The sequence below is a fragment of the Gigantopelta aegis genome, chromosome 6, assembly GCF_016097555.1.
Source record: "Gigantopelta aegis isolate Gae_Host chromosome 6, Gae_host_genome, whole genome shotgun sequence".
NCBI lineage: Eukaryota > Metazoa > Mollusca > Gastropoda > Neomphalida > Peltospiridae > Gigantopelta > Gigantopelta aegis.
This window is the reverse complement of record NC_054704.1, coordinates 100,481,921-100,502,931: the sequence shown is the minus strand read 5'-3', so window position 1 is coordinate 100,502,931 and position 21,011 is coordinate 100,481,921. Positions and strand designations below refer to the sequence as shown.

The window sequence follows — 21,011 nt, the reverse complement described above, 5'->3', positions numbered from 1 at the left end:
GTTCATCCACAGTAGTCTATATTTACAACACACTGTAACATATCCGAAAGAAGTAAAATCTGTGCAATAGCGGATCCCGATGGGAGCTCTTCTGTGCGTGTATCCCTCCCGAATTCTAACCCAGCCCCCAGCGTACAACGAATTCATGACCAATTCATGATCAATTCATGACCAATCCATGATCAATTCATGACCAATCCATGATCAATTCATGATCAATCCATGATTAATTCATGATCAATCCATGACCAATTCATGACCAGTCCATGAGTAATCCATGACCAATTCATGAGAAATCCATGACCAATTCATGACCAATCCATGACCAATTCTAAGCATATAGAGTACCGAGAGCTCCCATTGGAACAATCGCTCCAGCCAGTGCACTAACACTTGTACCCCAAACCGTTTCCTCTCCTGGTCGACACTTGCGCCTATGACAGGCGTGTACTACTTCAGCCAGTGCACTAACACTTGTACCCCAAACCGTTTCCTCTCCTGGTCGACACTTGCGCCTATGACAGGCGTGTACTACTTCAGCCAGTGCACTAACACTTGTACCCCAAACCGTTTCCTCTCCTGGTCGACACTTGCGCCTATGACAGGCGTGTACTACTTCAGCCAGTGCACTAACACTTGTACCGCAAACCGTTTCCTCTCCTGGTCGACACTTGCGCCTATGACAGGCGTGTACTACTTCAGCCAGTGCACTAACACTTGTACCCCAAACCGTTTCCTCTCCTGGTCGACACTTGCGCCTATGACAGGCGTGTACTACAACAGCCTGTGCTGAATGTGCACGTTAAAACCTATGACCTGACCTGATCTAAGTTTTGCCTGGAGACAGTTTGTATATATCCACCACCCACATGATAAAAGTGTATAGCATATGGGGAGTGATCTAGCTCAGTCGATAGAGAGTTTGCCTGATGTGCTTTGGTCGTGAACCCATTGTGATTTTCCCGACCCAACCAGTGCCCCATGACTGGCATATCAAATATCGTAGTTTGTGTTGTCCTGCTGTGGAAAAATTCCGTATAAATATTTTGCTGCTGATGAAGTCGGTTTCGTTTAAGATTATATCTCAGAATTACCCAATGTTTGACAGGTAGCCGATGATTAATAAATCAATGTGTCGTAAAACAATTTCATTTCAACTTATTTTAATACTTATATCCAATTAAGGTGCAAGCACGCTGTCCTAAAAACACACTTCAGTTTCTTTCGTTTTTAAATACATTTACTGGGGGAGCATGACTCTCCACAGTCCTGCACAATTCCTTGCACACGCGCTTACTTCCTCGTGCTATAACTTCTTTTAAAAACAGCTCGAGAGCAATCTGTATGTCGATAGCTAGTTTCTTTCTGATTTTGGGGCGAGACGTAGCCCAGTGGTAAAGTGTTCGCTTGATGCGCGGTCGGTTTGGGATCGATCCTTGTTAGTGAGCCCATTGGGCTATTTCAGCCAGCCAGTGCACCACGACTGGTACATCAAAGGCCGTGGTATGTGCTATCCTGTATATGGGATGGTGCATATAAAAGATCCTTTACTGCTAATCGAAAACAGTAGCCCATGAAGTGGCGACAGCGGGTTTTCTCGCTCAATATCTGTGTGGTCCATAACCATATGTCCGACGCCATATAACCGTAAATGAAATGTGTTGAGTGTGTCGTTAAATAAAACATTTCCTTCTCTAATTTTCTAAAGTTGTAATTACTGTAATGTATGTCTGACATCTAACCAGGGATTATTTCACACGCCGGCATGTCAGGCAATCAGACTATTTTAAGCGTATGCAATATTTCGGTATGCTACTAAATGCATTGAATTCGTGAATTTTGCACGTACGCCATATGCGTTGGTAGAGTATGCATAAGGGTGATGCAATTCCTGTTCAAAATATGTAATAAACTGACAGTATAATGCATCATAGGATAGGTTTTTCCTGGTCACCAAGTTCGTTGGCCGAACAACCAATAAAACTGCCACAACCCAGACACACCTCCAATACAAACTGCACCAGCCAATGAGATTTCGATGCACTGACGTTTGGCAACCCACGTAAAAGCGAGGGAGAAATCATTAGACGAAGGGCCGTGTTTTTCTTATATGATGCAAGCGTTTACTCTGCTAGAGTAATAATGCTATTTTGGGATCATCAAAGAAAATATGTAAACCTTCGAACAATCCGAACCGAAACACCCACATAGACCATGTGTTAACGTAGCCAACCAGCCGTGACTTGTTGATTCCTTTTAGCCGCCGATGGTTTGGACATGCTTGTCTGACAGCCATTGTGGTATCACACCAAAGGATTTTTTTATGTATCAGGTTAAGATCCCGCGCGTAGATATCGTACAACACTTAAGGTTTGTAAAAAAACCCTGCACAAACTTTACTATCTGCACATAATCAATTATCTAAAACCTTTTAATTTAATTTTTTTTAAATTATTGATAAGAACATAGCATATAGCCTCCTGTGAATAACAAAGCTTAGGCTTATCTAGTATACGGCTCATTAACAATAATATAACAATAACAAAACAATTCCTTAGCTGCATTACGACAATGCCATTCATAAGCAGATAAAAGACTGCTAATGATTTTTTTTTTTTATTGCTCCATATAAGCGATACACAAATCCAAGGCTTCATTAAAATTAAATGACTTCGGTTTGCCAACCTCTTTCCCCACCGCCTGTCATAATTACAGCCAAGAATGCTAAATATGCAACGCGCTTAAAATAAAACCGATCACGACTTTGGGAGGGAAAAACGTAACAAAGGGAAAAAAAGAAGACGACGACGACCACTTTGCAGTAAAGTTGCGAGGTAATTATAACAGAGGGTGGATAGAAACACTGATATCAACGTGATTTGTTTGGCTCTGTTATCTCACGGAGCCTAAAATGACGGTTTCAATGGAAATATGTAAACACTCGGATTTCCCTCCCTATCAGCCACTACACAGGATGTTTAACACTATATCAGTCGCCCAGACCGGAATATCTGGCCACGTGCTTGGTGTGTATTTCATTCATATCTACCTCTAATACATTCTCCCTTCCTCTCAGTTTCAGATCGCCATCCTCGTCTTTGACTGGTCACCACGGTCTGCTGGACAGTGGTCATCTGCTGGAGTCGCAACCGGAAGTTCCGGCAACTCGGGTCGACGCGCACCCTTGGCTGACTTTGTGTGATCGCGGTATATTTAAAACGTGGACACGGAGAAATATGCTTCGTCTTCTAGGACGATGTGTGCTAGTGGTGTTGATAGTTTCGTGTGGAGGACTGATAGTCAACTTGAAAAGACCTCATCTTGAATCCAGTGGGAAGGAGCCCGACTTAGCGGAAATATTAGATGATCCTTCTCTACAGGTGAGCTGTTTTTATTCGCTATTAAATGTTGAGTGCGAAAACCATTAAAAAATAAATAATAATAATAATAACAGATTAAAGCCATAATGTTGAGACATTAACACAAACATAAAATAAAACAGATTAAAGCTGTAATGTCTACTTTAAATACCGACTACTATGGCTCCTTAAGGCAACAACACCCATGGATTAAAATTATCAAAAACAAAATTTACGATGCCGGTTTATTATTTTTTTTAAACGCATGTGTTTAAGAATTGTAAATGTAAATAGTTACACGCGTGTAAGACAAAAAAAAAGTGGTTTGTAAATTTGACCCATATTTTTAACCAACACTATCACTACACACTATCTTACAAACAAACAATACAACAAAACACCCCACAAAAAATAAATAAAAAATAAATAAATAAAAACATTTAAAAAAAAATCGTTACAGCAAAAAACAACAACAAAAGTTAAATTAAAAATAAAATAAAAAAATCTAACAACAAACACTATACAGCGTAATTAAATGCATCCGACATGAATTAATCTCCCACGTTTATCTTAAACTTTACTTTACAATCTGCTTACTTCATTAGTAAAAGTATGCACGCGTTGTGGCGTAAATCTGAAGAAGAAGAAAAAAAAACGATTTTGAGCTGAGGCCAGGAACTCTAGTGGTACACACAAATTAATGCTTTAGTATCAGTAAGTCACGTGATACGTCAGATGTCGGACATGCTCTTTTGAACATTTAGTTTATAATAGTAAAGACTCATATAGACTGAATGCGGCGCGAGCGTGCGGTCGGGCTAAAAACAAAATCAAATACATTAGATTCAATGAGAGCGTCTAGACTGTGTGCGTGTGATGCGTGCGTCTACAAAACGCACGCTGTTAGCCTCAATGAAATAATCGTATATGGTGTATATATTGTGTGCGTGTGATGCGTGCGTCTACAAAACGCACGCTGTTAGCCTCAATGAAATAATCGTATATGGTGTATATATAGTGTGCGTGTGATGCGTGCGTCTACAAAACGCACGCTGTTAGCCTCAGTGAAATAATCGTATATGGTGTATATATTGTGTGCGTGTGATGCGTGCGTCTACAAAACGCACGCTGTTAGCCTCAGTGAAATAATCGTATATGGTGTATATATTGTGTGCGTGTGATGCGTGCGTCTACAAAACGCACGCTGTTAGCCTCAATGAAATAATCGTATATGGTGTATATATTGTGTGCGTGTGATGCGTGAGTCTACAAAACGCACGCTGTTAGCCTCAGTGAAATAATCGTATATGGTGTATATATTGTGTGCGTGTGATGCGTGCGTCTACAAAACGCACGCTGTTAGCCTCAGTGAAATAATCGTATATGGTGTATATATTGTGTGCGTGTGATGCGTGCGTCTACAAAACGCACGCTGTTAGCCTCAGTGAAATAATCGTATATGGTGTATATATTGTGTGCGTGCGATGCGTGCGTCTACAAAACGCACGCTGTTAGCCTCAGTGAAATAATCGTATATGGTGTATATATTGTGTGCGTGTGATGCGTGCGTCTACAAAACGCACGTTGTTAGCCTCAGTGAAATAATCGTATATGGTGTATATATTGTGTGCGTGTGATGCGTGCGTGTACAAAACGCACGCTGTTAGCCTCAATGAAATAATCGTATATGGTGTATATATTGTGTGCGTGTGATGCGTTCGTCTACAAAACGCACGTTGTTAGCCTCAATGAAATAATCGTATATGGTGTATATATTGTGTGCGTGTGATGCGTGCGTGTACAAAACGCACGCTGTTAGCCTCAATGAAATAATCGTATATGGTGTATATATTGTGTGCGTGTGATGCGTGCGTGTACAAAACGCACGCTGTTAGCCTCAATGAAATAATCGTATATGGTGTATATATGCTCAAAGCGCAAACCACATCAGACGGAATAGTCGGATCTCACGCACGCACCGCATGCAATCTATAAGACACAGATCTTAGTGTTTTTAAAATGTACTCAGTTTGACACTTCTGTGCAAGTACTAGTAGGCCTGAGTGGTGCGAACTATAAATTACTATAAATAATAAATCTAAAGTATTTCTTTTGAGAGATGAAGACGTCGCTTGATGTTAATCGATAGGCATAGCTGGTTCATAACAACATCGTTTTCTTCGAGGATCTGGCTTCTCCAGAACAAAAGGATGGACCAGATATGCAGCAAAATGCTTCCTGTGAGAATATATCGGAAGAATCTTTGATATTTGTTGACGGCTTAAACTTGGTTTCATGTGGAATCACAAGTGTAGGCTATAGATGGTTATTTAAGAAAAGATTTACTAAGACAAATTATGGTATGGGAAATGTTAAGTGCCACTCCCTTATCTCCCTCTCTCATTATTAGCCTAGTGATAAAGTGCTTGCCTGATGCGCGGTCAGTCTAGCCTCGATTCCCGTCTATGGGTCCATTGGACTATTTCTCGTTCCAGCCACTGTACCACGACTGGTATATCAAACACCGTGGTATGTGTCTGTCGGATGGTGCATATAAAAGATCCCTTGCTTCAAATGAAAAAAAAATGTAGCGGGTTTCCTCTCTGATATTATACTCGGTGGATCCATCAGCTGATTTTGTTTTCCAACCAGTACACCACAACTAGTCAAAGGCCGTGGTATGTGCTTTCCTGTTTGTGGGAAAGTGCATATAAAAGATCCCTGGTTGCATTAGAAAAAACGTAATGGGTTTCCTCTGATGACTACGAGTCAGAATTTATAGGATATTAAACGAGCTTTCATTTCGTATCATGTTTATGTCCCGAGTGAAATAATTTTCAATTGTCACGAGCTTTAGCGAGTGACAATGAAAATTATTTCACGAGGAAATGATAGCGAGTTTAATATCCTATGTATTACCCATAATCGATTTTAATTTATATCACTCATCTCGTTTCGTTGACGTTCCTGTAAGGTTGTAGTACGCCAATCGATATGTACCAAGATAGTTTTAACCATATGGGTAATAATACCAAATATTTGACATCCAATAGCTGATGCTTAATAAATCAATGTGTTCTGGTGGTGTCGTTAAACAAAACAAACTTAATAAAAGATCCCTTGCTGCTAATGAACAAATGTAGCGGGTTTCTTGTGAAGATACATCTTACCAAATGTTAGACATCCAATAGCCGATGATTAAATAATCGTAGAGGTGTAGTTAAACAAAACAAACTTAATAAAAGATCCCTTGCTGCTAATGAAAACAATGTAGCGGGTTTCCTGTGAAGATACATCTTACCAAATGTTAGACATCCAATAGCCGATGATTAAATAATCGTAGAGGTGTAGTTAAACAAAACAAACTTAATAAAAGATCCCTTGCTGCTAATGAAAACAATGTAGCGGGTTTCCTGTGAAGATACATCTTACCAAATGTTAGACATCCAATAGCCGATGATTAAATAATCGTAGAGGTGTAGTTAAACAAAACAAACTTAATAAAAGATCCCTTGCTGCTAATGAAAACAATGTAGCGGGTTTCCTGTGAAGATACATCTTACCAAATGTTAGACATCCAATAGCCGATGATTAAATAATCGTAGAGGTGTAGTTAAACAAAACAAACTTAATAAAAGATCCCTTGCTGCTAATGAAAACAATGTAGCGGGTTTCCTGTGAAGATACATCTTACCAAATGTTAGACATCCAATAGCCGATGATTAAATAATCGTAGAGGTGTAGTTAAACAAAACAAACTTAATAAAAGATCCCTTGCTGCTAATGAAAACAATGTAGCGGGTTTCCTGTGAAGATACATCTTACCAAATGTTAGACATCCAATAGCCGATGATTAAATAATCGTAGAGGTGTAGTTAAACAAAACAAACTTAATAAAAGATCCCTTGCTGCTAATGAAAACAATGTAGCGGGTTTCCTGTGAAGATACATCTTACCAAATGTTAGACATCCAATAGCCGATGATTAAATAATCGTAGAGGTGTAATTAACCAAAACAAACTTTACCTTTATTTATCTAAATCACTGAGGCATGCTAGCCACCTCCAATGGATGGACCCTGAGGGGGGGGGGGGGGGGGGGGGGGGGGGGATGTGAGGGGTCATACGATTGATTCCCCGCGAGGAACAATTTGAGGTTTATCGTTACAACAATTGCTCCATGAGTTGTGTCGTCGTTTGTACTGAATTGTCGGTGTTGAAGTGTTCGTGTTGAAGTGTTAGTGTAAATTTTTTTAAGCATTTGGCATGAATGCAGTAAAGATTGTATCAGCAGAGCACAGGTGTAATATTACACGTATTACCTGACTGCGATTATGAAATCGCAGATAGGTACGCAAACAATGCGAAGACGTAATGTATGATATGTATTCTGAACTTTTTACACAAACTACAAACAATGTTTTGCACTTTAAGACAATAGCATGAACCGACTGATCCCTGAGCCATGAAGGATCAGACATGATATAATAATATAAATGAATGAACAAACGTGCGAACGTGCGTACGAACGACCGAACGAACGAACGAAAGGACGGACGGACGAACGAATGAATCATTGAATGAATTAATGAATGGATGGATGAATGAAATATAAGATGGTGGTTGTGGTGATGATGATGATGATGATGATGATGATGATGATGATACAAACGAAACTAAGGCAGAACAAAACATTGGTGTTGGCTCCCTTACACTCATTCTAGTTGCTGATAATTCATCAGCCATTAACACTTCTTAATAATAAAAAAAACTAATTTATACGCTGTACCTACACCCACCCCGTACACAAAATCGCATTTCATTTTCAGTAGCAATTCTTCATTACATAATAACTTTACACTAAGAGTATATTATTCCAAAAGCTATAATAAGAGTCGGTGCACCAATAAACACGTCGCTTATTAATAGCACTCAGAACTGCGGTTTTGGGTTGGGTTTTTTAACGCCGTAAATAATTGACTCCTATGCTATGAAGTATATGTGATTTATTACATGGAAACTTTCAAATATGTTTACGTCATCATTTTATTTTGTATGAATAGCAATTGCTTACTATTTGCACCTGAATACCCGTCCATATTTGCACAGGAACGTGTTTAAAGGATCATAAAAGAATGCAGCAGAGTTCACATATTACTTAAGAGTTAAAAACATCAGCAAGTTTTTACTTCAAGTACAGGCAAGCTGTGTTTTATGTTTTACTACCTCGTGTAACTATTATGTTTGCGTGAACCTGTGGGATGCTTTTAGAGTGATTACAGTTGAAAATACTACTACTCCGGTGTTTGCTTTGATCCTCCAGGTACACCATATGTCTTAATTGCCAACCTTTTTCCCAGTCTAGTAGATATTAGTTTCACGCCGATATGATTAAACGAAAACGCACACGGAGAAAGTTTGATGCGCTTGCTTTTTTGGCCTTTTTATGCAGTGTTGTATACTAAAGAAACAGTGCTAAATTAATATTACATAGCAGTGCGTCATCAAGAAGAACATAAAACAAAGCATTGAATATGTAGCAGGAAACAATTGTAGCATGCGCATGGGTTGAGAAAACAGTTAACCGGTACACTTTGGAAACAAAAACATTCTTCAAATTCTTATATATTTTTAATATTAAATTGGAATGCTACTTGTTTTTAGTTCTTAATGTGCACACCCATCAAAACATTTTTTGAATGAAATTTGGTCTGTAAATAAAAATTCTATACTAAAGGTCATACTTTTTCTCTTGACACAACTGTCTCAACATAGATCAGTAGTAACCATCTCAAACCGTCATTCAGCGTTGACGACGTCACCGGTCATACCAGAGGCGGGGACCATGATGGACATGCCTGGACCTTTAAGGATGTGAACATGTCAAAACCGTTTGGACTTTGGACTCAAACCCCCAAGTGGCTTACAGAAATAAAATATCTGGTTGAACAGTACACTGTTTAACTGCTGAAATAATTGTGATAACCCCAACAACGTCTCAATCATATAACTAACATTGCAGGTTTGCAGTATACAATGTAGATAATTGTACGCTGGTGACAAATCAAACCCCCACCCCCTACCTTGGTATTCATATTTCTTTTTATTCAGATGACGCTGCTATAAATAGCCCAGCAGATGGTTTTGAAATCATCAAACGTCATGACATTAATGTATTTATGGGCGGACATAAACGCAAATCCCCGACACATCATCGACTAACAACGTCCATACCCTGTGGTAATTGTCCTAGAAACCCCGAATCGGAATTAATTCATATTAAACCTGTCACCCTGATTTAGTAATAATAATAATAATAATAATAATAATAATAATAATTTATTATAATAATAATAATAATAATAATAATAATAATAATAATAATAATAATAAATAAATAAATAATAGTAATAATTAAAAAATAAAATAAATAATAATAATAATAATAATAAATAATTGCTCTTGCTGCTAATGGAAAAATAGAGCGGGTTTCCTCTGAAGACCACGGGTTAGAATTACTTTAGAAGCAATCTATTCAAACTGTAAACTACAGGTCTTAGTAAACAATAGTTTCTCTTCACACTTTCCTTTGAAAAGAGGATTGTGTCAAGGAAGCATACTATCCCCCAAATTGTATGTATTGTTTATTAATGAATTGCTGAATAATTTAACCCAATCCAACAAAGGTGCAATGATCCTGGATACTAGAGTTTCTTGCCCAACTCAAGCAGATGACATCTCTATTATTTCTCCTACTCCAAGTGTCATGCAAAATATGATTTCAATATGTGAGCGATATAGCGCTAAATGGCGTTTTACATTCTCTGCTTCTAAAACACAAGTTGTTGACTTCTGTAAGGATCCGGATACGAAACTTATTCTGTATGGAAAGGAACTACCATGTTCAACAACCATAAAACATGTTGGCATTAAATTACAAAGGTCTTTAAATAATTGGGACAGAACACTCGAGACTTGCAAAACTATAAAATCCACCGCCATGTCTCTAGTTCAGGCTGGTTGTCACTGCCGTGGAATTAATCCTGTAACTAGCGTCAAACTAGTTCATTCGCTGTGCCTATCAAAAGCTTTGTACGGTAGTGAATTATGGAATAATTTAAATACAAATGAACTATTGGCGTTAGAAAGAGCATATAGATTTGTAATAAAGATTATCCAGGGTCTTCCTAAAAGAACACGAACCGATTTTTGTCTTGGACTTCTTGGCAGTATATCCCTCGAAGGACATATAGATAGAAACAAATTATACTATTTAGGACATCTTTTGCGATGCCCCGTGTGGACTCTGGCTTACAAAATAGCAGTCACTCGACTACTAAGTTTTAAAAATCAGTGTGTTCGTTCAAATATTGGCTTTGCAGCGGATATATACACAATTCTTCGTAAATATAATCTACTGCATCACCTCAACGAATTTTTTCTAACATCAGTATTCCCTAGTAAGCATATTTGGAATATAATTGTAAGAAAACATGTTTTAGAATTTGAGGAAACTAACTGGCAGTTACGAATTTCTTTAAACCCCGATACAACACATTTTCTAAAAATTCATGCCAATCTCGAAGTGCATAGAGCTTGGTCAGTTGCACGGTCAAATCCATCACTAAAGGAGCAAGCAAATCACTTGATAAATATATGTGCTACATGGAGGCCAAACTCAGTACACGGTATTTGTACGTTATGTACTAGTAACTATTCTGATCTTTTTACACACGTCATGACTAGTTGTTCATACTTAACAACAACCAGAGATACATTCTGGACAACGCTTCTTGATATCTGTCCTATTGACCTCAGTGTAGAATTACATAACTGCCCCGATGATATTTTTATTACAAAACTCCTGTCCTGTAAACCTCCAATAAATATTGATGATGAATCATCTATGTTATATAGTGAAAGTGTCATACACTTCATTTATAAAATAACGCAAATATATTACGTTAACAATATGAAGACCAATATACTGTAGACAGTCATGACTGTCTGTTCTTGTGCAAATGTTCAGATCTTTATAGTGGTGTGTGTGTGACAGAGAGAGAGAGAGAGAGAGAGAGAGAGAGAGAGAGAGAGAGAGAGAGAGAGAGAGAGAGAGAGAGAGAGAGAGAGAGAGAGAGAGAGAGAGAGAGAGAGAGAGAGAGAATGGCAGGGTGGCGAGTGAATTTATATGAGCGTGATTCTGATCAACCAATACCTTTTTCATGTAATTCTCTCACCATGCGTTTATTCCAATGCCACTGTATATATTACCTATTATTTATTTTGTATCAAGTACTATGTATTATCCATTAATCATTGTGCATTGCCTTTTATGTATTATGTATGTATGATAATCTGTACTGTTCGAACTCTCTACAAGAGGAATAAAGAATATATATATATATATCGACTAACAACGTCCATACCCTGTGGTAATTGTCCTAGAAACCCCGAATCGGAATTAATTCATATTAAACCTGTCACCCTGATTTAGTAATAATAATAATAATAATAATAATAATAATAATAATTTATTATAATAATAATAATAATAATAATAATAATAATAATAATAATAAATAAATAAATAATAGTAATAATTAAAAAATAAAATAAATAATAATAATAATAATAATAAATAATTGCTCTTGCTGCTAATGGAAAAATAGAGCGGGTTTCCTCTGAAGACCACGGGTTAGAATTACCAAATGTTTGACATCCAATAGCCGATGATTAATTAATCAATATACTCTACTGATGTCGTTAAACAACAACAACAACAAATAACTTTAGGTTGAAATGTATGAACAGGAGAGGATAAAATAATATATCGAAAATTGTCACCATTTTTTTTTAATTCTGTAGATGCTAGGAAATCGCATACGACCCCTTCAAAAAAGTTAGTTTAATTCTGTAGATGCTAGGAAATCGCATACGACCCCTTCAAAACAGTTAGTTTATTTTGTTTAATTCTGTAAATGCTAGGAAATCGCATACGACCCCTTCAAAAAAGTTAGTTTAATTCTGTAGATGCTAGGAAATCGCATACGACCCCTTCAAAACAGTTAGTTTATTTTGTTTAATTCTGTAGATGCTAGGAAATCGCATACGACCCCTTCAAAACAGTTAGTTTATTTTGTTTAATTCTGTAGCTGCTAGGAAATCGCATACGACCCCTTCAAAACAGTTAGTTTATTTTGTTTAATTCTGTAGATGCTAGGAAATCGCATACGACCCCTTCAAAACAGTTAGTTTATTTTGTTTAATTCTGTAAATGCTAGGAAATCGCATACGACCCCTTCAAAACAGTTAGTTTATTTTGTTTAATTCTGTAAATGCTAGGAAATCGCATACGACCCCTTCAAAACAGTTAGTTTATTTTGTTTAATTCTGTACATGCTAGGAAATCGCATACGACCCCTTCAAAACAGTTAGTTTATTTTGTTTAATTCTGTAGATGCTAGGAAATCGCATACGACCCCTTCAAAACAGTTAGTTTATTTTGTTTAATTCTGTAGATGCTAGGAAATCGCATACGACCCCTTCAAAACAGTTAGTTTATTTTGTTTAATTCTGTAGATGCTAGGAAATCGCATACGACCCCTTCAAAACAGTTAGTTTATTTTGTTTAATTCTGTAGATGCTAGGAAATCGCATACGACCCCTTCAAAACAGTTAGTTTATTTTGTTTAATTCTGTAGATGCTAGGAAATCGCATACGACCCCTTCAAAACAGTTAGTTTATTTTGTTTAATTCTGTAGATGCTAGGAAATCGCATACGACCCCTTCAAAACAAACAGTTATTTTGTTTATTTTGTTTGTAAATGATAGGAAACCATTAGAGCAATACAGTTAGTATTTTGTTTCATTCGGCTATTGGATGCATACAAACAGTTTGGTAATTTTGACATAGTCTTAGAGAGGAAACCCGCTGCATTTTTCCATGTAGCTAGAAATCGCAGAGAGTTGTTTTGTTTAATCTGTAGTATCGCATACGACCCCCACAGACAGGATAGCAGGACATCCACGGCTTCAAAACATAGTTTATTTTGTTTCATTCTGTAGATGCTAGGAACTCGGCTACCCCTTCAAAACGAGAAATGATCCCAATAGGGCACATACTACCGACGGGGATAGATCCATTTTTATCGACCGCACATCAAGCGAGCGCTTCACCATTGGGCTACGTATCCCACCAGGATAGCACACACCACCCACCCCTAGAACGAGAAATATCCCCCTACCGACGGGGATAGATCCTTTATCGACCCACATCAAGCGAGCGCTTCACCATTGGGCTACCCCTACCCCCCACCCCCCCCACCCCCACCCCCACCCCCACCCCCACCGAAAATAATCTGAAACATTGTTACTTTGCTCATCAGAGGCTAATAATTCGCACACAAAGACAGCATGTCCTATACACCCTCCTAGATAGCGGTAAGACGGATGTTTATGCCGCTCTGTTTGAGTTATGTTCTACTACCAGTGTTATCAAAGTCAGTGTGGACCCTGTGTGCTGCAGAGCTCTATGGGATGCATACCACCAAGTCAAATCCCACAGACGACAATAGAAACAGCGTACCAACCCTTTTCCCAAAACGAGAGGGGATAGGGGTGCTGTTTATGGCGGGCTATGGACACTTCGGATTAACACTTAATGAAAAAGAAAGCTTGAATAAAACGCTAACTGACCCCCATCAACACTCCCCCCCCCCCCCCCCCCCCCCCCACACACACACATAAAAATTCTAAAAGTTTTAAGCATTTTTGATGAACAAAGTGTGCAGGCTGTTGAAAGAAGAAGTGTGCTAGTTTTCATTCAGTCCCAGTAGCCGCTTACATCCCAGTAGAAAAGTCCATTTCGTTAACAAAAACAACAAAATGGAGGACTCCCAAGTCGTGAACGCGAAAGTACGTGTAGTGGCACAGGCGAAACAGACACGTCTTACCGCGCATTAACTGTGATATTAAAACTTGGAAGAACTTTGACCCTGGGAGATTCTGTTTGGTATACACGATCGCTTCATTCGTGCATTGCTCGAGTAAGCCTTGATGGGGAACATATTGGTCGTAACCGCAGAAAATTTAGAACGGAAGGAAGGAAGGAATACCGGTATTTTATTTAACGACGTACAACACATTTTAATTGCCGTTATATTGCGTCGGACATATGCATATGGTTAAGGACTACACAGATGATGATAGTGGAAAGCCTCTCCCTCCAGCAAGCAAGCGGTATTTTATATGCAGCATCCCACAGACAGTATAATATCTGCTACGGCCTTTGTTACACCAGTTGTGAAGCCCAATGGGGGCCCATCGACGGGGATCGATCCTAGATCGACCGCGCATTAGATGAGCACGTTATCATGTGGCGACGTCTCTGAAATTTAAGACATGGTTTACGTTGGACAAAACTGATTACTCAAAATCCAATGGGTTACGTAGATGTTTTTCTTCTGTCTTTAGAGGCCTTGTGTTGGGGTTTTCTGGTTTTAGGAAAAAAGCGCTATATCTGATGAAAACGTTTTTTGTTTAACGACAGCACTAGAGCACATAGATTATTTTGGTAACACTTAGCAATTTTGACATATAGTCTTAGCTTAGTTCATCCAAACCGAGCAGAAAAACGTCCGCTAGACTAGTTTATGTGCTTCACGGTAAACCAAATGACCACGTCGGGAACCAATGAAATAGTTTGCGAACGTTAGCAAAACGTTAGCTGTCTGAATGTGGAGCTGGTATCAATCATTTTACCTTTCATGTCGTGTGCTGGCGTCATACTGATGCTTTGCATCGACGTGTTCTTGTCTCAGTTTTGAATCTCGGCGAAATAAAAAGCCCGAAATGTGCAGTGAATGTATAGTACCTTCAGTGGATCACTGGACATCGAGTATTCCGTATACCGGCCTCGGTGGCGTCGTGGCAGGCCATCGGTCTACAGGCTGGTAGGTAATTGGTTCGGATCCCAGTCGAGGCATGGGATTTTAAATCCAGATACCGACTCCAAACCCTGAGTGAGTGCTCCGCAAGGCTCAGTGGGTAGGTGTAAACTACTTGCACCGACCAGTGATCCATAACTGGTTCAACAAAGGCCATGGTTTGTGCTATCCTGCCTGTGGGAAGCGCAAATAAAAGATCCCTTGCTGCTAATCGGAAGAGTAGCCCATGTAGAGGCGACAGCGGGTTTCCTCTCAAAATCTGTGTGGTCCTTAACCAGATGTCTGACGCCATATAACCGTAAATAAAATGTGTTGAGTGCGTTGTTAAATAAAACATTTCTTTCTTTCGAATATTCCGCGGGAAATGAAACCAACACGTGCTTTCCAGGGCGCAGCTTGCCGCACGCCACCACTACATGGATAGCCATTGCATGGCGTCATGCTGCCAACTGCTCGGTGATTAATACCACATAATACACACTGTCTGGAATGCTATCATTGTTATATCACCCGTCTCGCGTGTTCGCATGCTATGAATGTGTCGGTGTTTACTTACGTGCGGCGCATGTGAGTGGAATCAACATTGTAACTTGTGGAATCCTCGAGAGCGCAGATCAAACGTATCTACCACGATTATCACCATTACTACTACTACAACAACAACAACAACAACTGCTGCTACTCTACCTATCTACCACCACCCCTACAGCTACCACCACTAAAACTACTACTACAACAGCAACAGTAACAGCAACAGCAACAACTACTACCACTACCGCCACCACCACCACCACCACTACTACTATTACTGCTACTACGTCTTATTCCTACCACTAGCCTACTGTTACTTCTACTATTACAAAAACAAAAAACACTACTACTGCTTCTATTACTACTACGACTACTGCTACTATTACTACTACTACTACTTCTGCTGCTGCTGCTGCTGATGATGATGATGATGATGATACTGCTGCTACGAAATGTACTGCTACCATTGTTGATTCTACAGCTGCTGTTACGACTAGTCGAGTGTCTTCAAGCTAGAATATCCTTGAGCATTCCAAATACGTGTGTAGTGAGAGTCAGCCAAACATTAAAGAACCACCATATTAGTTTTTATCCTGCTCACGTGGGTTTGGGAATGTGTGTGATGTTGTACAGACAGTCATGTTCAATGTGCATCTCCCACTCAGTAATATACAGGGGCAAACAAATAAAGGATCACATAAATATAGCAACAGCAAAGAGCGACTGCATCTAAAACCACCATTCATAGTTAACACGTTTTACAGACATTCATTCCCACATCACTGACATTCAGCCCCATATTACATCGGTGTATGCTGCACAGATGTTACTACGCTAGCAATAAATACAATCTGGCATATACGTTATAATATAATCAGTATATTAACCAAGTTGCGTTCATTGGCAAGGCAAAACAATGACATTAGATACAGCAACGTAAAAGAATCATGTTGATTCCATCCCATCCTACTCTAGTTGGTTTTTTTCTGAATCAGCCGCATTGTTACCCTGTTATCCAGAATAGTCCACTGCATCAACACAGAGCCTGTGATTTAATATTTGAAAGAAAAAAAGTTTTATGATTCTAAATTATGAAATAAATATCATTTCTTGGCTAACACCTGACCATTCTTTCTGTTTTATTGCAGGATGTACGATTGCAACCAGTATCAGTTAAAGAATTTAGAGAAAAAATACGGACTACAAAAAATTATTATGACTTCTATAAAATATTCTTGAATAGGGATTTACCGAACAGTGTAATAGATGAGATTGTGAACGCGCGGACCATAAAGCGATTCTTGTCCGGGATCGAGTCACGGCAGAAGAAGGACGAGGATGAGGAGTCGGATTACGATTTGGCGTTCGGGGACGAGGAAGACGAACACTTGGACGAAGGTAGCACGTTCTTCTCAATATCTCAAACATTCTTAATCGTCAATTCTTTATTTAGCATAATATGTCATAGGTTTTGTGACGTCCACAGACGTCGCGGTTTAAGGGGAGGTATCTATGTGGATCCTCAACACTCCCCTGAGATTACTTCAAGGAGAATGAGTTTAGCTCACCGTAGCAGGTGGGGCGGGACGTAGCCCAGTGGTAAAGCACTCGCCTGGTGCGCGGTCGGTCTAAGATCAATTCCCATCGGTGGGCCCATTGGGCTATTTCTCACTCTAGCAGTGCACCACGACTGGTATATCAAAGACCGTGGTATGTGTTTTCCTGTCTGTTGGATGGTGCATATAAAAAGCCCTTGTTACTACTGAAAACAAATGTAACGGGTTTCATCTATAAGACTATATGTCAAATATATCATATGTTTGACATTCACTATCCGAGAATACATAAATCAATGTGCTCTAGTGGTGTTTAACAAATTTTAACTGTCATAAGTTTTTTTCTTAAAGTGACAGACCCAAGTTTTTAAACACTACGGCATAGTTTTCACTATTACAAACGTTTTTGATAATTGAAATAAGTTATAAGATTTTATTGTTTAAATTATTCCTTTCCAAACAACCGAAGTGTTTCTGGTCATCTAGGTTTTCTTAGTACCACAACATTTATTTTCGATGTGATTAAAAACGCACGCACGGTGCCACGTCTGAGAAATAACGGTTATGGAGACGATCGCTAGTCTATTTTAATGGGTATTTCGCCGTTTCAACGTCACAGACTCCTGTTTTACTTTGTTGTAACTTTATCCAAATGTGTTCTAGGTTTGTAGATTAACCAAACTTACATGTAGTGTCCATTTTCACGAGTTGAAACTTGGGTCTGCAACTTTAAGTCTACATACCTCGCGGTTCAAGGGGAGCTGTCAATACGGCTCCCCAGCACTCCACTGAGACTTCAAGGGGAGTCGGTATAGCTCCCTCTAACAGGTGAATTGTTGAAAAATAGCACTACAAAAGGATTACTAGTAGTCATATGAATGCTCATTTGACATGTGGAAGTATGTTATTTGATATTGCATGCTGCACCATGGGGTATAATGATGCAATAAATTGAATTGAATTGAATATGGTAATATCTTAAATTGTCCCCCACAATTTAATTTATTATGAAAGCAATTAATCACTGTCCTCAGTTTGTTTTTCAATACGAGGTTTAAGTCTGTGTTTTGTGTTTCTGGTATGTTTATTATTCAAGGTTATGCTTTGCTGTTCTTTGATGTGAATCCTTTTTCATGGATGTAATTCGTGCACTATTTTATGTTAATCATTCTGGGTTCTCAGCGCTTTGTTTACCTTTGTTTGGCATCCTATAACTAATGTGTGTTTCGTGCTGGGGGGGTGTCGTTAGACATTCATTCAATTTTAACAATGACATCACTAATATATAGTGTATTCCTTAGTTATAATGATCTCACTTAAAATATATCAAGTTTATATTATAAGTATGACAGTCTGCATCATATTACGTTTATAATATGACATTGTTAAACGTCACCATTGCGTTACTGAAATATATGGGGGGTTTTGATTTGGGTTGTTGTTGATTTTGTTTTTATTGGCTTTTTTTTTTTTACATCGATCAATGTCAAATCATGGGCGTTGGAACATTCCAGAACTTGAGAATCCAGTTATAATATCAATATGTCTTTCAATTTGGTTGGCCATGGCATAATCGGGGGAGGGGTGGGGGGTGGGGTGGGGTGGGGGGGGGGGAGTCATGCTCTTGTCCCTGCTTCCGACGATTATTCATATATCATCACTTAAGGTTCATATTGTTGAAGATATTTCTTGTTAATGTCAAATATACATTTTACAAGTACAATAACGCTATTTTATGTCTTGAACTTCACGAAGAATTCCGTGGCGATTTATGTTTTATACAAACTGCTGAGGTCGGGCAGAGTGAAATTTATTCACCCGGATTCAGACGATAAAACCCCCCACAAATGTTGGTCTGAAATATGTCTATGAGTCAACTTTCCAAATTTATACGTTTTATTTCAACTTCAGCCTTGAGTCATAGTAACTGTCCTCTCTGAAAGTCATTTCTGTTTTAATTTCAATACAGAACACAGTGTAGCGGCAGTGTTAGGCGGTGTAAAATATTTTCTCATTAATTTAATTTCAGTAAATAAAACAGTGCAGTAGCAGTGTTTTTGTGACATATTTTCAGCTAATGAAACTTGTTTTACCGTTAACTTACTAATTATTTACAACATTGTGTTGAAATTTTCAAGTTTGTTAAAGGATCCGAATGAATGTTTAACGACACCCCAGCACGAAAAATACATCGGCTATTGGGTGTCAAACTATGGTAATGCAAATAAATAAAGTGATGATCAACATCAATATTAAAATTCAAGGTTTAAACAAAAACAGTGTAAAGAACTGTGCAAAAATATAAATAAAAATATCACAGAATTTTACGGACAACGAATTTTACTCAAAGAGAATGTTACACCCCTGCACCACGGTGAGGTTACAGCACGCGCAGGGGAGTTTGTTAAAGGTTACTTCTTTGCGGTCGTCCTATTTATGGCAAATCATAAATAATTTTGGCTTACAAGAAACAAAATTGACAACCTCGGAAACTATGTCAGTGATTTGAATGAATCCCGGTGTGGCCATTTAGTTTAATTTCAAGGGCATAAACCGTCTGTCAGACGTTTTTCTGCTCGGTCTGCTGAACTCAGCCCTGCTCTCCCGCGAATTATTTATCAACATTGTATGGGTGTTTTATATGACAATTTTATGGCTAGGGTTTGGGATTTCTTTGCAAACCATCAGAATCAAGGTGTCGTGTTCAATGACATTAGCTTGAGTTGAATTTGTCTAATCTGACGAAATGAACCAATCTTTCTTGAATCCTGTTTAGACAGTTCACGTTGCTGTGGCTGTATATCTTTGTGTTGTGTGTGTGTGTGTGTGTGTGTGTGAGAGAGAGAGAGAGAGAGAGAGAGAGAGAGAGAGAGAGAGAGAGAGAGAGAGAGAGAGAGAGAGAGAGAGAGAGAGAGAGAGAGAGAGAGTGTGTGTGTGTGTGTGTTTGTGTGTGTGTGTCAGTGTGTGCGTGTGTGTGTGAGTGTGAGTGTGAGTGTGAGTGTGAGTGTGAGACAGACAGACAGAGAGGGAGGGACTATTTTATGTTCTTCAGTTGAGAGGATCGGGACACATGCCCACTGCCCCTCAGTTTCCCCGCAGTTTAAACTATGTTTTATGTTTTTGTATGTTTGTAGAGTTGGCGTAGGCGCTGTCCCACGTTTGTTTCTGTATATATTTGTAGAGTTGACGGAGGTGCTGTTCCACGTTTGTTTATTTATATGTTTGTGAAGTTGACGGAGACGCTGTCCCACGTGTTTATGTATATGTTTGTAAAGTTGACGGAGGTGCTGTTACACGTTTGTTTATGTATATGTTTGTAAAGTTGACGGAGGCGCTGTTCCACGTTTGTTTATGTGTATGTTTGCAAAGTTGACGGATGTGCTGTTCCACGTTTGTTTATGTATATGTTTGTAAAGTTGACGGAAGCGCTGTCCCACGTGTTTATGTATATGTTTGTAAAGTTAACGGAGGCGCTGTCCCACGTGTTTATGTATATGTTTGTAAAGTTGACGGAGGCGCTGTCCCACGTGTTTATGTATATGTTTGTAGACTTGGCGGAGGCTCTGTCCCACGTTTGTTTATGTATATGTTTGTAAAGTTGACGGAGGTGCTGTTGGAGG

At 38.8% G+C, this 21,011-nt stretch overlaps 1 protein-coding gene across 1 annotated transcript in view; it reads left to right on the top strand.

Moving 5' to 3' along the window:
- Positions 1–21,011, top strand: part of LOC121374119 — an 81,251-nt gene that overhangs the window by 52,064 nt on the left and 8,176 nt on the right. Inside the window, exons 3-4 of the mRNA XM_041501056.1 lie at positions 3,077–3,380; positions 16,984–17,233. Of these exons, the coding sequence (XP_041356990.1) occupies positions 3,077–3,380; positions 16,984–17,233 (554 nt within the window). The remainder of the gene's footprint in view (positions 1–3,076; positions 3,381–16,983; positions 17,234–21,011) is intronic.